At 42.9% G+C, this 16414-nt stretch overlaps 1 protein-coding gene across 5 annotated transcripts in view; it reads left to right on the top strand.

The window, feature by feature from the left end:
• VWA8 (von Willebrand factor A domain containing 8) overlaps positions 1-16414 on the top strand; it is an 89118-nt gene that overhangs the window by 55616 nt on the left and 17088 nt on the right. For all 5 annotated transcript variants that reach the window (XM_088676078.1, XM_088676080.1, XM_088676081.1 and 2 more), the window contains 10 exons: positions 3731-3847; positions 4607-4671; positions 4790-4915; positions 6034-6143; positions 7551-7699; positions 8739-8940; positions 10046-10127; positions 10295-10499; positions 13310-13418; positions 14395-14551. In XM_088676078.1, coding sequence (XP_088532204.1) covers positions 3731-3847; positions 4607-4671; positions 4790-4915; positions 6034-6143; positions 7551-7699; positions 8739-8940; positions 10046-10127; positions 10295-10499; positions 13310-13418; positions 14395-14551 — 1322 coding nt within the window. The remainder of the gene's footprint in view (positions 1-3730; positions 3848-4606; positions 4672-4789; positions 4916-6033; positions 6144-7550; positions 7700-8738; positions 8941-10045; positions 10128-10294; positions 10500-13309; positions 13419-14394; positions 14552-16414) is intronic.

Raw genomic sequence — 16414 nt, forward strand, 5'->3', positions numbered from 1 at the left:
TTCTGTCCAAAAACTAATCGGGGGTCCTTTAGACACGCCACTTTGCCTCCACATCCACATCTGCAAGAGAGAGGGATAATTCTATGGCACCAACTTAAGGACTTGTTGCAGGCTTTGTCTTCTATTCCAATAGTATATTACATTCCAACAGATCGCTCTCCAGTTGTGATGTTTGTTCCCCAGTCCCTTGTATTCTATCTTTCTTAAGTACTTCATTCAAATGAGGATATTGTATCCATGTTGTTAATTTTCCTGATAATTCCTTAAATTATTCTAATTGATACTCTCCTCACTATTTTTAAAATAAATTTCTATAAGTTGTCCAACCTTCCATCATAATTTTTTTTCTTTACCGCTATGGCTTCCAATGGTGACAGCCCAAGTGCTGTTTTTGCCTCTAATAGATTTTGTATTTATTCCATTCTCTATACAATTTTTTCCCAATTATAGGATTTGTAAATCCTTTGTGTACTTTCACCTTTTCATACCATAAATAAGCGTGCCAACAGAAAATATTAACATGACATTCTAAGTCTAAAATATGTGAATTCTCCAATGTCATCCATTCCTTCAACCAACAAAGACAAGATGCTTCATAGTATAATCTCATATCAGGCAGGGAGAAACCTCCTCTCTCTTTTGCATCTATAAATATTTTATATTTTATTCTAGGTTTTTTCCCCTTGCCAAATATATTTAGAAATATCTTTTTGCCATGCATTGAAACAATTGTATGAACACTAACTTTTATGAGTTGGCATTACGTGGTACAGCCGACGTATGGCTAGGCAGTCTCCTTCTGCTCCTTCTGGTTATTCATGCAAAAGTATGGAGCGACGGTGTCGCCATTTGCAAGTTTCTCTGTTCTCGCTCCACTTATTAAGCAGAGCAAAATTTATGGTGACATAATATATCCAGTTTTGCGTTGCTAAACACTGAAAATGAAAAGAGAGGTGTTGTTGCTGCTGCCTTTGATGGCAACTTCACACTCGCATAATTCCTGAACCAAATCATCTGTTTGCTTCCTGCTGCTGTTCCTATCCTTTATAGTCTGCTCTAACAAGACAAACGCATTCTGGATATTTCATGTAATTGTTGCATTGGGGAAAAAATGCCTTTTTTCATGTTCCAGGACCTTAATGGCACAGAGAAATGCAGATAATTGTTCTGCAGGCTAAAAGCAGTGTGCCATCATCATCACCATTCAGAGTCCAGTTTAAATCCTAATTTCCTTTTGCAGACTTTGTACAAGAAAGCAGATGAAAGCAGGGGCTCATCATTAAGCACTAAAAAGATAATAATGTGTGCTTTTATTGCTCTTGCAATGCGCTTGTACTGTGAAACAGTCCCAAGAGCTCCAGCAGAAAGTGAAGAAAAAAGGAAATTAATGTATGCCCCCAAAGCACTTTCAAACAGCTACCCACATGCGGAAAACAAAAATATTGTGTACTTTCTTGTTCTTGGGGGGGCATGAAAAGGGGGAACTGGGTGTGGCTTTGGAGGAAATATTTGCCTGCAGGAAAGGAGGGATGGCAAAGCAATAAGGAAATAAGTCCTGTTCAAATATTTTCTTCTCTATCCTTTCTTCCTCCTCTGCGTTTTTAAACTCCCCTCCTCCCATCTAGAAGAACTCTAACATCAGCTTCCCTTTCCCTTAGTCGCAATTACACCCTTATTTGAACTAAGTTCTTCCAAGGGAGGAAAACCCTGGCGAAGGAACAAACTGCATCAAGGAAAGGGAAGCTTTGCAGTAGCTAAAAATAAAAGAGCGGCGCCTCAAAATAATGGCTGTTACATCTGTTGAGTATTTGGAATTCAAGGCACTGGGGACATGAGGTCACCCAAAGGTTTCTTTTCTCCCAGTAAAGAATAAACATAACCGAAACTGTGCACAAGCACAGCATTTCTTCCCAGCCCACTTGAAGAATTGCCAAAGCTGTAACTGGAAGTATTCACCAGTGATGCAAATTTCTATTTTTATACACAAACCAATGCACCACCAGTCCCTGTTGCAGATGGGAGCCATTAACGTCTGAAAGGGTTGGGAAAGGGGCCTTGTTATGGTGCCAGCCGACCTCCTGAGCCCACCACTAAGTGAAAGAACACAACTGCCTTGTTCATGCTTGCAATGGCTGGGAAATCTTAACCCTTTATTTAGTTGGATTGTGCTAATGCACATTAGAGACTCAACAAGCAGGCATTTTTAATCTTCTCCTTTAAGGACTTTTGTATATATATATAGGGGCTGTGAGCATTGCAAACACTTTCTTGGAGTTAGATAAAGGTAAATGGACCCCTGACCGTTAGGTCCAGTTGCGGATGACTCTGGGGTTGCGGCTCTCACCTCGCTTTACTGGCCGAGGGAGCCGGCGTACAGCTTCCGGGTCATGTGGCCAGCATGACTAAGCCGCTTCTGGCAAACCAGAGCAGCGCACAGAAACGCCGTTTACCTTCCCGCCGGAGCGGTACCTATTTAACTACTTGCACTTTGACGTGCTTTTGAACGGCTAGGTTGGCAGGAGCTGGGACCGAGCAACGGGAGCTCACCTCGTCGTGGGGATTTGAAACGCCAACCTTCCGATTGGCAAGCCCTAGGCCAGGCATCCCCAAACTGCGGCCCTCCAGATGTTTTGGTCTACAACTCCCATGATCCCTAGCTAACAGGACCAGTGGTCAGGGATTATGGGAATTGTAGTCCAAAACATCTGGAGGGCCGAAGTTTGGGGATGCCTGCCCTAGGCTCTGTGGATTAGACCACAGCACCACCCACATTCTTGGAGTTACATAGGGTATAATGCCAAGTGCTTGGCCAATATCTTACTGGGTTTAACTTAAAATCTTTCTTTTTAAAGAAGAGATGTTGATTTGCTGAATATAACTACGATCCAGAATGTATGAGTGGAGACTTGTTACATGTAAGGGGTTCTTGACTAGAATTTTTATCCCTGCTACCTAGCTTTCTTTTGCATGAAGGAACATTTGGGCAAGTGTGTTCCCTTTTGCTACCTGAAGTGTTATCGCCCAGATATAAATTCACCAGCTCAATAACAACAAGGCATAATTCGCATTTACACAATTCACATAATTTACATTTCTGCCAAACTGATGTTTGCCTATTTTTTAGGGTGAAGTTATAGCAATATGGCATGGAGACCCCAGTTGTCACGGTCTCGAATAGGTAGCTGAATTTTTAAAAAGAAAGAAATGAAGTGCTTTACCTTAGTGCCATATCCTAAAAGATATGGGAAGCTGTCTCACCACACTTATTTCCAAATAGACATGCATGAATTTTATGGTCCTAGATTGTGCCTCATCTTATTCCCGGTTGCTTGAACACTTTCCTTTGCTCCAGCCTCCTTCAACAAAATAACCAAACAAGTGATCTGTAGCAGATCTTGGAATTAATTTGTGATTATTTCTTTGGTGCTCTCCCGTTCATATGACATTACATGGGTTGGGATATTGAGACCAGTTTGACACAACAGACCAACCACATATTTGTCTCCTCAGTCGAGGATTTCAACCCAACGGTGAACAGTGACAAAATGCTCTTGAGGGGCCTCTTTTGAAAAGAAAAGAAAAAAGCTTAGGTAGTGGTTTCCAACAAAGTGAAATCTACTCAAAATTCTACAATGTCTTCAGTGTCAATCTTTACGTGAAATGAATCAATGATGCCATGAAAATGGCATATGCTGGAAAAGAATGTAATTTTTTTACTTTCTTTTTGCAGAGCAATGCTATTTTATTGGTGGACATTAACACTGGATCCATACGCCAGCTTTTACTGTCGCCAGATGTGAAAGAGGGTCCTAAAAGGTCATCTTGGTGGGGCAACAAGGAAGAGCGGGTAAGGCATCCCAGTAGCCAACTATGCTTTGTCCGAAATGAGAAGCTTCGGTCTTTTTCAAGCCCAGTTATCACAGTTTTTTTTCTGTCTAGCCTTTATGAACAGCAACACATAAAGGAAGCTCTTCACTTTGAAACCTCATGCCAGGATGCATTTCGTTAGTTTTTCTTACGGTGCTACAGAACAACTGTTTTTGCTTGCAGGCACTAACATAGCTACTCTTCAGGAATTTGTATGCATGTATTTTTAATTAAATTTCCCTTACAGTCAGATATAGGAAACGGGCTTTGGAGGAGCTGCGTAGTCGTAATGCAATATAATTTGCATGTGAAAGGGCCTCTTGTTCAGTACCCAGGATCCCAATTCAAAAGAACTAGAAATATCTCGGGCTACGTTTTTCGAGAGTAGGGTAAAATCTACTGTTCTCGATGGGCCCAACGGTCTGACAGCTTCACATGATAAATCACTTTTGTTCCAGTCTCAATGCAGTTTATGTTGAATAAACAAGGGAATCTGTGGTTATAAGCATTTATATATCAGTAGAGTGCACCCTGCTGGCTTTTGGAATATAGTACTATTTTTTTTTTGCCAAACAAGGTCTCTATGGAAGTAAATGTCTGATATGAAGCACTTTCCATTCATTTGCTGTTTGTTTTTCCTCCTGTAAGCAGGCAAGACAACTCTTTCCTGAAGTTATGATGAATTTGGTAATTTTGTGAGTTTGAAATGGGTAATTTTGTAATTTGTTTTATTTCTTAGAAGAGTCACAAAATGTGCAGAGAGTTTTCACACAAAAATTGGCTGGTGTTCTATAAAGAAGAAGGGTGAGAAAGAACTCCTGTTTCCTATTCCCTCCCCTCATGGCAAAAAACAAACAAACAGGCCCATCTCCTGCATTTGTCCTCAGCCTAATTTTGTATTTCTTACCCCTTTATTTTCCAGGAGTCATCTTACTGTTTTAGATGTCCTGGAAGGCCGTGCTCACACCATCACACTGCCTATCAAACTCTCCTCCGTCTTTTTAGTGGCAGAAGACCACTGGCTCCTGGTCGAGAGCAAAACAAACCAGTAAGATAAACATACTACAGATAGGCCTGCATGTTCCACCCAGAAACATAGACTTATCCATGCCCTCTCCATGCCTGAATATTTCCATGAAAATATTTCTCCATAACTTGGGAATTTCCATTTTTTGTACCCCCTGCTGCTGCTTTTAGCAAGTTTTTTGGCATGATCCAGCCCAAAATACTGGTGTGGCTTTTATGTAATGCTAAGCCAATCTTTGGCTTAGTAAGAGCCAGTAATCCTGGGGGTATCTGGGGTGAAAATTGCTGCCACTTGACTACTCCCTTGGCCATGCTGCTGCCGTCCGTGGCTTGGCTTAGTGCTTGGCTTACAGCCTGAATTTGTGGTTTGTCTCTCTCCCTATAAACTACAGGCTTATAACAAAGCTTTGTTCTTGATTTGCAAGCAAACCACAAACCTGGTTTCACACATGACAGTAAACCAAACTATGGCTTACCTCTGGGTTGCATGGCAGCAGCAGGTCCAGGGAAGGAGCAAAGCAGCTATGATTTTCACTCCAGGGACCTGCCTATTCTTGCTAAGCCATGGTTTGGCTTAGTGTTCATGCTAATGAGTTAAAAACTTGCTCTGCTCCAGCCCATTGAAATCCACCAGGTTTTCAAGCACTTAACGTGGGGTATGAATCTTAAGACTGGTAAAGCAAATGTAATAGTATTTGTAATGGTGTCTACAAGGATCAAGACTATCTGCAGTCATCACAAAAAAGATTACCTCTGTGATCTCCTACCCTAAAGTTAAGACTGGGGGACATTCTTACTGTGCCTGGGGAGGTGGGGCTGCTCCTTTTCTGTGGCTGCATCACAGCCATGGCACCTCATAATCACCAGCAACATATGTGGGAAGAAGTAGTCATGTCATCAGCCTGCCTCCCTTGATTCTCCGCATAAAGCTGGTATTATACTGGGAGGGAGGAGTCATTTTGAAGTGGTAGCTACGTGACCGTTTAACCTGAGAATAAGTCCTAAGGATAATTTGAGGGTGGGAGAGAGAGATTGGGGGCGCAGGAACCAAACAATTGTGACCGTATTGATCCGTGCAATGGACAAGAGATAAATATGGCCGTGTTAAGTAACCAGTGGGCAATTCCACATGATTTGCAGGAAATATCTTTTAACTAAGCCTACGCATATGGAATCTGAAGCGCATGGAATTTGCCAGTTACACGCACTGAATGAAGAGCCAGTGGAGACTGAATCTGGGATAAAAACAGGTAGAGAATTTAAAATTGGTTTGGCAATGCACGAGTCAGGTTTCCACCTGGTCACACTTTATGTTTGCACAATCATGTGAATTAAAAGCTTTAAAGGGACAATTCCTAGTCACCATTAATCTTACTACAGTACTGCTCACAAGATTGTGGTCTGTTCTGCAATTGTTTCCCTTCCAAATGCCAAAGTAGAAGAGTTATAATAGGCATCCCCAAACTGCAGCCCTCCAGATGTTTTGGCCTACAACTCCCATGATCCCTAGCTAACAGGATCAGTGGTCGGGGAAGATGGGAATTGTAGACCAAAACATCTGGAGGGCCGAAGTTTGGGGATGCCTGAGTTATAACTTCAGATGACAAGGTACAGTGACTGACATCCAAAGAAAGTTTCTATTCAGTCGAATTGAAATCAACAGGAAAAGTTAGTTGCAACTCATTTATGTCTTTCTGTTTTAACTGGGAGCCTCAGTACAGGCAGCAAGCATTTGAGGCATGTCCAATAGCCACACAGTTGCCAAAATGAGGGTCCTTTTGGACCTGGAAGAGGGTGGGGCAGGGCGTAACCGGACAGAGGCTGCTAATAATAATAATAATAGTAATAATAATTTATTATTTGTACCCGCCCATCCGGCCGGGCCTCCCCAGCCACTCTGGGCGGCTTCCAACAGAGATTAAAATACATTAAAATATCACACATTAAAAACTTCCCTAAACAGGGCTGCCTTCAGACGTTTTCTAAATGTCAGGTAGTAACATTCCCGCACTTTTCTATGCTGCCTGCCAATCACCAGGTGAAAACTGCATCTCATCACCTCTTAGGAATAGCTGCTGAACCATGCAAATCCTGCTCAGCCTACAAACTATCAGTGGACAATATCTAATTTAAATCTTTTGATTTTTCAGTGAGTTTATCTCAGTATGACTTGGGGAGCAATCTTGTGCAAAAGAAGCTGCCTTAAAGCAAGCTGGAGTAAATTAAGATGGTGTAAAATCATACCAGATCCAAGCCCCCATTCAGCAGTGGGGCATCTCCTGTTGCTCTTCCTAAGGGTGGCAGAGGGGAAATAAGCCTTTAAAAGAGTGGTGTTTGTTGGGATGCCAACTGAATGGACTGAGTCCCCAGGCTTCAAAACTCCCCTTGCACCAGACTCAGCCAGTTTCAGTTCAGCTTGCTGAGCCGTCGCTGAGCCAGGAAGAGCAAGTTTACACTGATATATCTTTGGCTAAGTTGGGGTTGGTGACTTAATGCCAGGTGAGCCCAGGTGAGCTGGAGATCTGTGGCATCCTCAGCTGCGCTCCCTGGCGTATCTTGCCAAAGGATTGGCCCCTTAGCGGGATGCAAGCTTTTGCTCTTCTGGATTAAATAAAAATGTTTCCGTATTTGTTTGCTTCCCTTTTGCCTCACTTCAGAACTGCATATGCCACAGGCAGTTTCATGTGACCAGTTGTCTTCCGAAAACCTAAGTGTAGCACTTGGGCAGAAGATCAGCTCCCCCAACAGAATGCTCTCTGATGAACATCATTACGCTTCTCTCGTCGTTGGATTTCCACACCTCATGGTAGGCGTCATTTTTACTTACCATAGTTTATAGAAATGAAATGTCAGCATCAAGGATGCCACACTAGGTAGGATAATTAGCTCTGGACAAGCTTTATAAAATTCTGATCCTGCATGGTAGCAGTCGATGCCCTTCATATAATGGAGGCATTTATGGTGCCACCATAAAAACCACGGAGCCTCTTGCTGATAGGAAGGTTGGCGGTTTGAATCCCTGTGACGGGGTGAGCTCCCATTGCTCTGTCCCAGCTCCTGCCAACTTAGCAGTTCAAAAGCACGCCAGTGCAAGTAGATAAATAGGTACCACTGCGGTGGGAAGGTAAACGGCGTTTCCATGCTCTCTGGTCTCTGTCATGGTGCCCTGTGCGCCAGAAGTAGTTTAGTCATGCTGCCCACATGACCCAGAAAGCTGTCTGTGGACAAACACCAGCTCCCTCAGCCTGAAAGCAAAATGAGCGTCGCATCCCCATAGTCACCTTTGACTGGACTTAACCATCCAGGGGTGATTTACCTTACCTTTTTTTTAACCATCGTCTGTTGCCCAGAATTGGCAGAGGAGAGGAGATGCAGCCACCTCTTAATTAGTTGATCGTGCAGCAGGATTTAACTGAAATATATCTAAGAAATTAGACAATGCATTGTAGATAAAATTAAATATAACACTTCAGTAGAAGTAATATATATTTTTCATTTAAATACCTGCTTAGTTAACAACAGCATTCCAAACAAGATCTAGGAGGTGTTCCTGTTAACACACCTTGCAGGAAGTTCTGTGGGTAGATTTCACCACAACACGGGTCCCTGTGGCTTTGCGGAGCCACAATTGGTGAACTTTTCATTGCAGAAGCCTGTTGAGCCTTCATTAGTCCCCAGGCTATATGCCTGTTCAAGGAAGTGAAGGTTTAAGTTGATATTTTCCCTTTCCCTTAGTGTTCACCCTTAACACATTTTATGGACCAGTTGTACTGAGTTACAGGATTGTATACTCTGTTGTGCAGTGCAGTCCTATCGCCCCTGCTTCTCTTGTGATTTCCTTGCAGTCTCCCAATGAGGTTTACAGCTGGAAGAGGGACTCTGTCCTGGGCCAGAGGCAGCCTTTGGCTTCTGATCCATTGTATTATGGAAAGCGCAGCAAAGGAGGAGCAGCAAAGCGACCAAATTGTGTGACTCTTGCAGCTGCCAATCAGGTGGTCAGAGTTCTGGCTCCTGGAGATGTGCCTTTGAAAGAACTTTATCCCAAAGGTAACACAAATACCAAATAGTTGCGGGATTACTAAATTACATTTCCACTTAGGTTGCTGCTGTTCTTAGTGTGATTTACTTCTTTGAGAAGCAGCAAGCTCTACAACAGAATGCTGAATTGGCAAATACAGAATTTTGTACTCTTGTGTAGTGTAGCCAGGACTGCGTGCTTCATGATTCTGTGCAAATGCACAGAATATGATGCTGCGCACATAACAAGAACCTCACTTTGTAATTCATTAATTATGTTTCTGTACAACTCTTTATCATAAGCGGTTTACAACATAAAAATGAAAACACAAAATACATAACAGCAAGAACAAAAAATGACCCCCCCTCCCACAAACACATTTAAAAGGCCATAGATTGTTTAATTAGCCAAAGGCCTGGTTGAAAATAAAAGGTCTTTTATTTTCCTTTGAAAGCAAGTTTTTTGCCCTTATGTTGTGAAGCTATTCTGTAGTGGCGGCAGAAGCCTTCCGGAGAGATTCCCAGTGTGCTTTGTGGTAGGGCTTGCTAATGCTTACTAATCAGCTCTTGCCAGTTGTCTGCAGGAGATGTTTATAGGGGCTGTGCATATCCTTGAGTGATTGGGTAGAGCTGCCTCTATGGTCAGTATAGAAGTTATGTTCAACCCACCTGGGTCTAAATGGTTCAAGTGCAAGTTAAGTCTTCTGCTTGTATGTACATGCATTAACCGCTAGATAACTATCATACCAACTGAAAAGGCGTGTTTGTAGCTTTTAAAATCTGCTACTCTCTAAAAATTTGGAAGAGGAAATCAGTTGGGGCATCCTCGTCTCAGTCTGTATCTCTGGCATTCAGCTTTCCCCAAGCGTTCTGTGTTGAAATGCTCTTCAAGTGTACTTACATTTTGGTGTTTGTTACGAGATGATAGGTTAAGATGGGCTCATTCATGCCTGATCAGGTTTTGTTCGTGTTTGTTTATAGTTCAACATTCACAGCATAAGCATTTGTCTTTGCTTTTCATTTCTTTTTTCTGAAATTAAGCTTTATAAAGTGTTTTTGAGAGATGTGGAAACGCGATTTATTAAAAGAGTTTGCTGTTAACTATAAAATATCCCTCCAATACTTCTGTTTGCAGATGTTACTCCTCCCCAAGCTGCTGGTTACCTGGAAATTACAGATCTTACAACAAAGAAACTTAAATATATTCCCATTCCCAGGTATTTCATGTTTAAATCTGTCTCAGCCGCAAACAACAAACGGAAGCCATTGCACTAATATTTTAATCTGCAGGGCTTCCCTAACTTTGTTCAAAGCTCAGCACCATTTTCAGTTCTCTATAGTTTTAAAATACACTTTAAGTAAACCTGCTTCCCTCGGTTTTCAGACCAATGAACCTGACTCCCTATACATCGTGGCTCTCGGCGATTTCAGACACGGACGTCTTGCTGGCCGCACTCGGTGAAGCAGGTGTGGTCACTGTCGACATGGGTGGCAACGTCAGGCTCTGGGAAACCAGCTTGGAAAGTCTTGAGAGATCACTCCAGGAATGGAAAACCATGATTGGAGAAGAGAATGGCAGGCCTGTGCAGGTAAGACGAAGAAGCACATTCCACACTGGGGGATCCAGGGGTTAAATTTTGTGCTTTTAGGCTGAAACACAGCCTTTTGAGTTACCTGGGCCTGGGGGTCCTCATCCTAAAAATCCTCTTCAAAGACAGAACGGAAAAGCAGCCCCTGCAAGCGGCATTCAGGATGATGGCTCCGGCATAGCTGCCAAGTTCCGGCCTGAGAAATAAGGGACTATACCGGAAGTAGCGCTGCCGCCATTTTGGAGCTGGGCGAAGCATGCATCAAAAGTCGCTTCTGAGCATGCTCCGCCCAGTTCCAAAATGGCCTCCGCACCAGAATAAACTGGGGGGAAACAAAAAAATCTGTTTTTTCGGCTGGGGACAGCTGGAAAAACGGGGGGTTCCCGGGGAACACGGGAGACTTGGCAGCTATGGGCTCCGGATCGGTTAGACAGTTAAAATTGTGTTTTATTTGCATTTTGTGGGGGTTTTATTAATTGTTTAGGTTTCTTACCACTTTATGCTGTCTTTTATTTTTTTGTGTTTTATTTTGTGAGCCTCACAGACAGCTTCTCTTATGGGGCAGCTATAAAAATCTAGGAAGGAAACTTAGAGTCAGTACTAGGAGCCCTGCTTTCTGCCCTGAACTTACCAGAAGGCCATTATTATCTTTGCCTGCTCCAGCCCCAACCTCCCTTATGGCTCCAGATTCCCTCAAAGCCTGGATTGAAGGCAGCGTATTTCAGGTCTGGATGTGGGTACAGTACCAGACTGGTCCGAAAGTACAAAAAGGCAGAATGATTCTCATCTGAAGAAAAAGCTCCCTGCAGAGGCCTGCAGAAGAAAGTAGTAAAGAATCCAGACACGGAGCCACAGATTGCTCCACACAGCCCATATTACTTTAGGAGACAGAAGAACAAGGTCCAGCCACTTTTGATTGACGGAATTTGTGTGGAGAGGGTAACAACGTTTAGATTTCTAGGCATTGAGTTACAGGAGGATCTGTCCTGGAGTGTTAACACAAAGGGGCTTGTGAAGAAGGCGCAGCAGAGACTGTATTTTTTGAGAATTTTAAGGAAAAACCATCTTCCACAAAAGCTGCTGCTTGCCTTCTATCACTGTGCCATACAGAGCGTTCTCACGTATGGTTTATGTGTGTGGTACGGAAGCTGTACTCAGGATAGAGCAGGGCTGTGCAGAATTATTAAAACAGCAGAGAGCATTATTGGCTGCTCACTCTCCACCTTAGAACAAATCTATACCACCAGGTGCCATAGGAAAGCACTAGACATATCAAGAGATCCAACGCACCCTGGTCACCATTTCTTTGAGCTCCTGCCATCGGGACGGAGATATAGAACAATGCAGGCAAGAACGAGCCGTCTCAGGAACAGTTTCTTCTCTAGAGCGATTTTGGCCTTAAATGGAAAGACTGGACTTTGAAGTCATCTTATTTTACTTGTTATTTTGTATTATATTTACTGTTTTTAATTAGGTTTTGTAATTTTGGATTATGCGGAATGCTTTATCGGAGTGGATGTAGCAACCGAGTAATTTTGTTGTTCCCGCAAGGGGACAATGACAATAAAGATATCTTATTACCAACAGTACCCAGGCAACCACTGCTAGCCTCCATCTTCCGCCAAGCATTTTCTAAAATGATAATTGTTTCTCATCTTGAACAACATGTCTTAAACATCAGCAGCACCTGGTAGGCTGGTTATGGAACCAGGATGCAGAAGTTCCTTTCACTGGGCGATCTTTCCTGTCCCATTTTTGCAAGATGCTCCCTGTTTACAGAACCTTGTGTAACTGCTGACGTGCTCCTGCTATTGGAGCCATCAAATGCTTTTCACAGGTCATGAGAAAAAAAGGCTTCTGGTGGCCTGTTCCTGGTGTTATTGCTCTGCCAGGGCTATCTGTTCTCTTCATCAGTGGAGGAACAACAGCACCATCCATTGGTCAAATATAAATATACAGTACAGTTCATAGAGTGGCATTTCCCTTAGAGTCGTTCTCTGTAAAGGCTGTGGTAAATGACTGCATTGCAGGTATCTATAACCCCTTGATGGACATGAATGGAGCACAAAGTTGATAGGTTTGGTGATAAATGTATCCAATGTATTAAGCATCAAATTTCTAATGAAGATTGGAATGAATATAGAAATTGTCCTCAAGCATTAATTCAGTACTGATCTAAAAGATAACTTTAAAATATATATAATAAACTATTTTGGAAGAAACAGAGAAGGCAGAGAAGGCCCACCAAAGGAACCGGTGAGGTTCAAGGTCATGCAGTTGAGTTGCCCAGGAGAGAGGAGCATGTTGATCTTTAGGGCAAGTTCCCTGGACTTGATGGGAAGTTTCACATTTTTAGCACCTTTTCAGGGCCTCTGGTGGAAGAAGTTCAATCTTAAGATACAGATCCAGACTCAGAAGCAAGTTCAGACACTGTCGCGTTTTCTGCCCTAACTTCTCGGGAGCCAGGGAGCATAAAGAGCATTTTGACAAAATTCAAATTAACTCCTTGCGTTCTCTCTGCCCCCTTTGTTGATTTCTCTAAGGAGCCCTGACCATTCAAAAAGGTACCCTTCTGTGATGCTTTATATGTTTTGACTTGCTCACACTGTTTCAGTGCTCCAGATATAGCCCTGATTTTCTTTCCTTCCTGCCCAGAAAAATTTTTATTTGATGCATTGCATCAGCCATCCTTTGGGCGAAGGAATAGTAATATGGTCAAGTTGGTTCTATGTCTAGATCTTATAAACAGCACGTGGCAGAGTATCCTATAACCATCATTTTTCTGCAAACTTTGTTTTTTGCTTCAACAGATAACTATCCAGAGAGAAAGCGGTTTGGATGTCAGCTCTCCTAAGCATGGGAAGATGGATCCAGATAATACCCCTCATGTTGGTGGAAACACGTGGGCTGGTGGAACAGGTTTGTGTCTGATATTCAGGGGCCCTCCCTGAAACATGCTGAAGTGGTTAGGGTGTCCCAAGCTCTGTTGCGTATGTAGCACGCAGTTCTAAACAATTCGCTTGAAATGACAGTATGCTGATCTGCTCATTCTCTAGGGCAGAGCTTTCCAAACTGTATTGGAATATAATATATATGATAAGAATAATATTGGAGAAAACTGGATATTGAAACCTGCTTAACCTAAATCATATATCCCAGTTTTACAGCGGCCCTTTAAAGTACGCTTCACGCAGAGTACACGCAGTCAGAAGTTGACCTGGCTAAGAAAACAACCACCAAGAACGTAGGGTATTATTTCCCTTATATGAAACCCCTTACTAGCTGCACACTTGTAAAAGTATGTAGATGAAAATACAAACGGTTGGGTTTCTTTAACTGAAAAAAAAACTGACTCTAAAGAGACTTTAAACTAAAGATAAATGCTTTCTCTCTTAGCAATGTTATCTACCCACTTTCCAAAACCTCCCACAAACCTCCCATTAATTAACAGCAAACTAGCATTATAACTAATCAAGCATACTAAGATTCAACTAAGGAATCTCTTAAACTAAGAACAACTGAGAGAGTGATCTACTTAGAGATGAATCAAACTGAAAGAATCTAACTAAGAAATGCAGAAGGCTTTCTGGCAAAGCCTTATATACAAGAAGCAGAGCCCACGCCTGTGGGCAATTAGAAATCACCTGCATCTGTTTCTCTTAAACAGACAGTGTTTACATTAGACCGGCTCTAAAGTAACTTGACTATTCAAAAAATCCAACAAACTGTGTGTCACAACACAATACAACCTTCGGTTTGCTAGTAAAACTGTATGACTGTGTCGCGAAATGATGCATGATGTCTAAAAAGTGTGTCACCAACATGAGAAGTTTGAAAAGCCATTGGATTCTTCTCCATCCAAAAATCAAGAGCACCGTTTCTGCTTCTTTTCTAGGTGGAAGAGACACGGCTGGGCTGGGCGGCAAAGGCGGTCCGTACCGACTGGATGCTGGCCACAAGGTCTACCAGGTGTCTCAAGCGGAGAAAGATGCTGTGCCCGAAGAGGTGAAGAAAGCCGCCAGGGAAATGGGAGAAAAGGCTTTTAAACAGAGGTCAATATTCACTTTGTAACGGATTTTTTCTTCATGCAATGGACACTTTGAAAGAAGCGTTGGATTTAAAAAAGTGAAATCCCTTCTGCCTACTAGACACATTATCCATCAAGGGCCCCAGCAGATAATGCATGGATGCATGTGTGTGCATTTAACATGCCTGATCTTTGTCATTTAACCAGCAACAAGTGGAGCACCAATCAGGACTGTACCATGTACAGGGAGCAGGGGTAGTTCACTTCTCCCCCCTCCCAAGCTGCAGTCCTAATAAAAAGGATGCTAATACATGGGAGGGATTGATTCAGCTCTTTTAAAGACATGAGTATGCATAAGAAGGCATAGGCAGTCGCTCAGTAAATTATTTGCTCCTTTGCCTTCCTTCTCCACTTGATTTGTTTCTTGATTACCCCCAGGAAGTTGTTTGCAGTTATGTATAATTTACACCAATTGTCTTAACTGCTCCATTACTTGAAAGATATTGTGCTATTTAGTTTGAAACCTGCTCGTCACACACATGATCGCATTGGGAGCATGCGGGCGCATTGTTACTGAAGTGCTCAGGTCCATTGGCGCTGAGGAACTCTGTGATTCCTTTAGCTTCACTTAACAAGTGGCGGCGCAAGGAGTACAGGCTTTTTGGAAGCCTTTGGCACAGACTGGCTCCTCTCCTTGCAAGGGCATTGCTGGTCCTCGTGGGACTGGGAGGTGCTAGCACCCCATTCTGCTCCTGATGCTTTTCCATCTGCCAACCCAAGCGGGAGCCTCTGGGTTCCACTGTCCCTGGTCCCCATCACAAACTTACTTAAGAGCTAATTGCATCGCCTAAAGCTAAGCCCCCCCTTCATGGATCAATGCCTTGTCGTGGCGAAGGGGCTTGAATAACTCGGAGAAGCTATGAGCTATGCCATGCAGGGCCACCCAAGATGGACAGGTCATAGTGGAGAGTTTTGACTAAACGTGATCCACCTGGAGAAGGAACTGGCAAGCCACTCCAGTATCCCTGCCAAGAAAACTCCATGGACAAAGACAACAGGCATATAAAAGTTATGACGCTGGAAGATGAGCCCCTCAGGTCGGAAGGCGTCCAACATGCTACTGAGGAAGAGCGGAGGACAAGTACAAGTAGATTCAGAGCTGATGAAGCGACTGGGCCAAAGCCGAAAGGATGCTCAGTTGCGGATATGCCTGGAAGCGAAAGGAAAGTCCGATGCTGTAAAGAAAAATATTGCATAGGAACCTGGAATGTAAGAACCATGAGTGGAGGTAAGCTGGATGTGGTCAAAAATGAGATGACAAGAATAAATATCGACATCCTGGGCATCAGTGAACTAAAATGGAAGGGAATGGGCGAATTCAGTTCGGGTGACTATCATATCTACTACTGTGGGCAAGAATCCTGTAGCAGAAATGGAGTGGCCCTCATAGTCAACAAAAGAGTGGCAAAAGCTGTAATGGGATGCAATCTCAAAAATGACAGAATGATCTCGATACGAATCCAAGGCAGACCTTTTAACATCACAGTAATCCAAGTTTATGCACCAACTACCGGTGCTGAAGAAAGTGAAATTGACCAATTCTATGAAGACCTACAACAACTTCTAGAAATGACACCAAAGAAGGATGTTCTTCTCATTACAGGGGATTGGAATGCTAAAGTAGGGAATCAAGAGATAAAAGGAACAACTGGCAAGTTTGGCCTTGGAGTTCAAAATGAAGCAGGGCAAAGGCTAATAGAGTTCTGTCAAGAGAACAAGCTGGTCATCACAAACACTCTCTTCCAACAACACAAGAGACGACTCTACACATGGATATCACCAAATGGGCAGCATCGAAATCAGATTGATTATATTATCTGCAGCCAAA

The sequence above is a fragment of the Zootoca vivipara genome, chromosome 8 (genome assembly GCF_965207765.1).
Source record: "Zootoca vivipara chromosome 8, rZooViv2.hap1.1, whole genome shotgun sequence".
NCBI classification, from domain to species: Eukaryota; Metazoa; Chordata; class Lepidosauria; order Squamata; family Lacertidae; genus Zootoca; species Zootoca vivipara.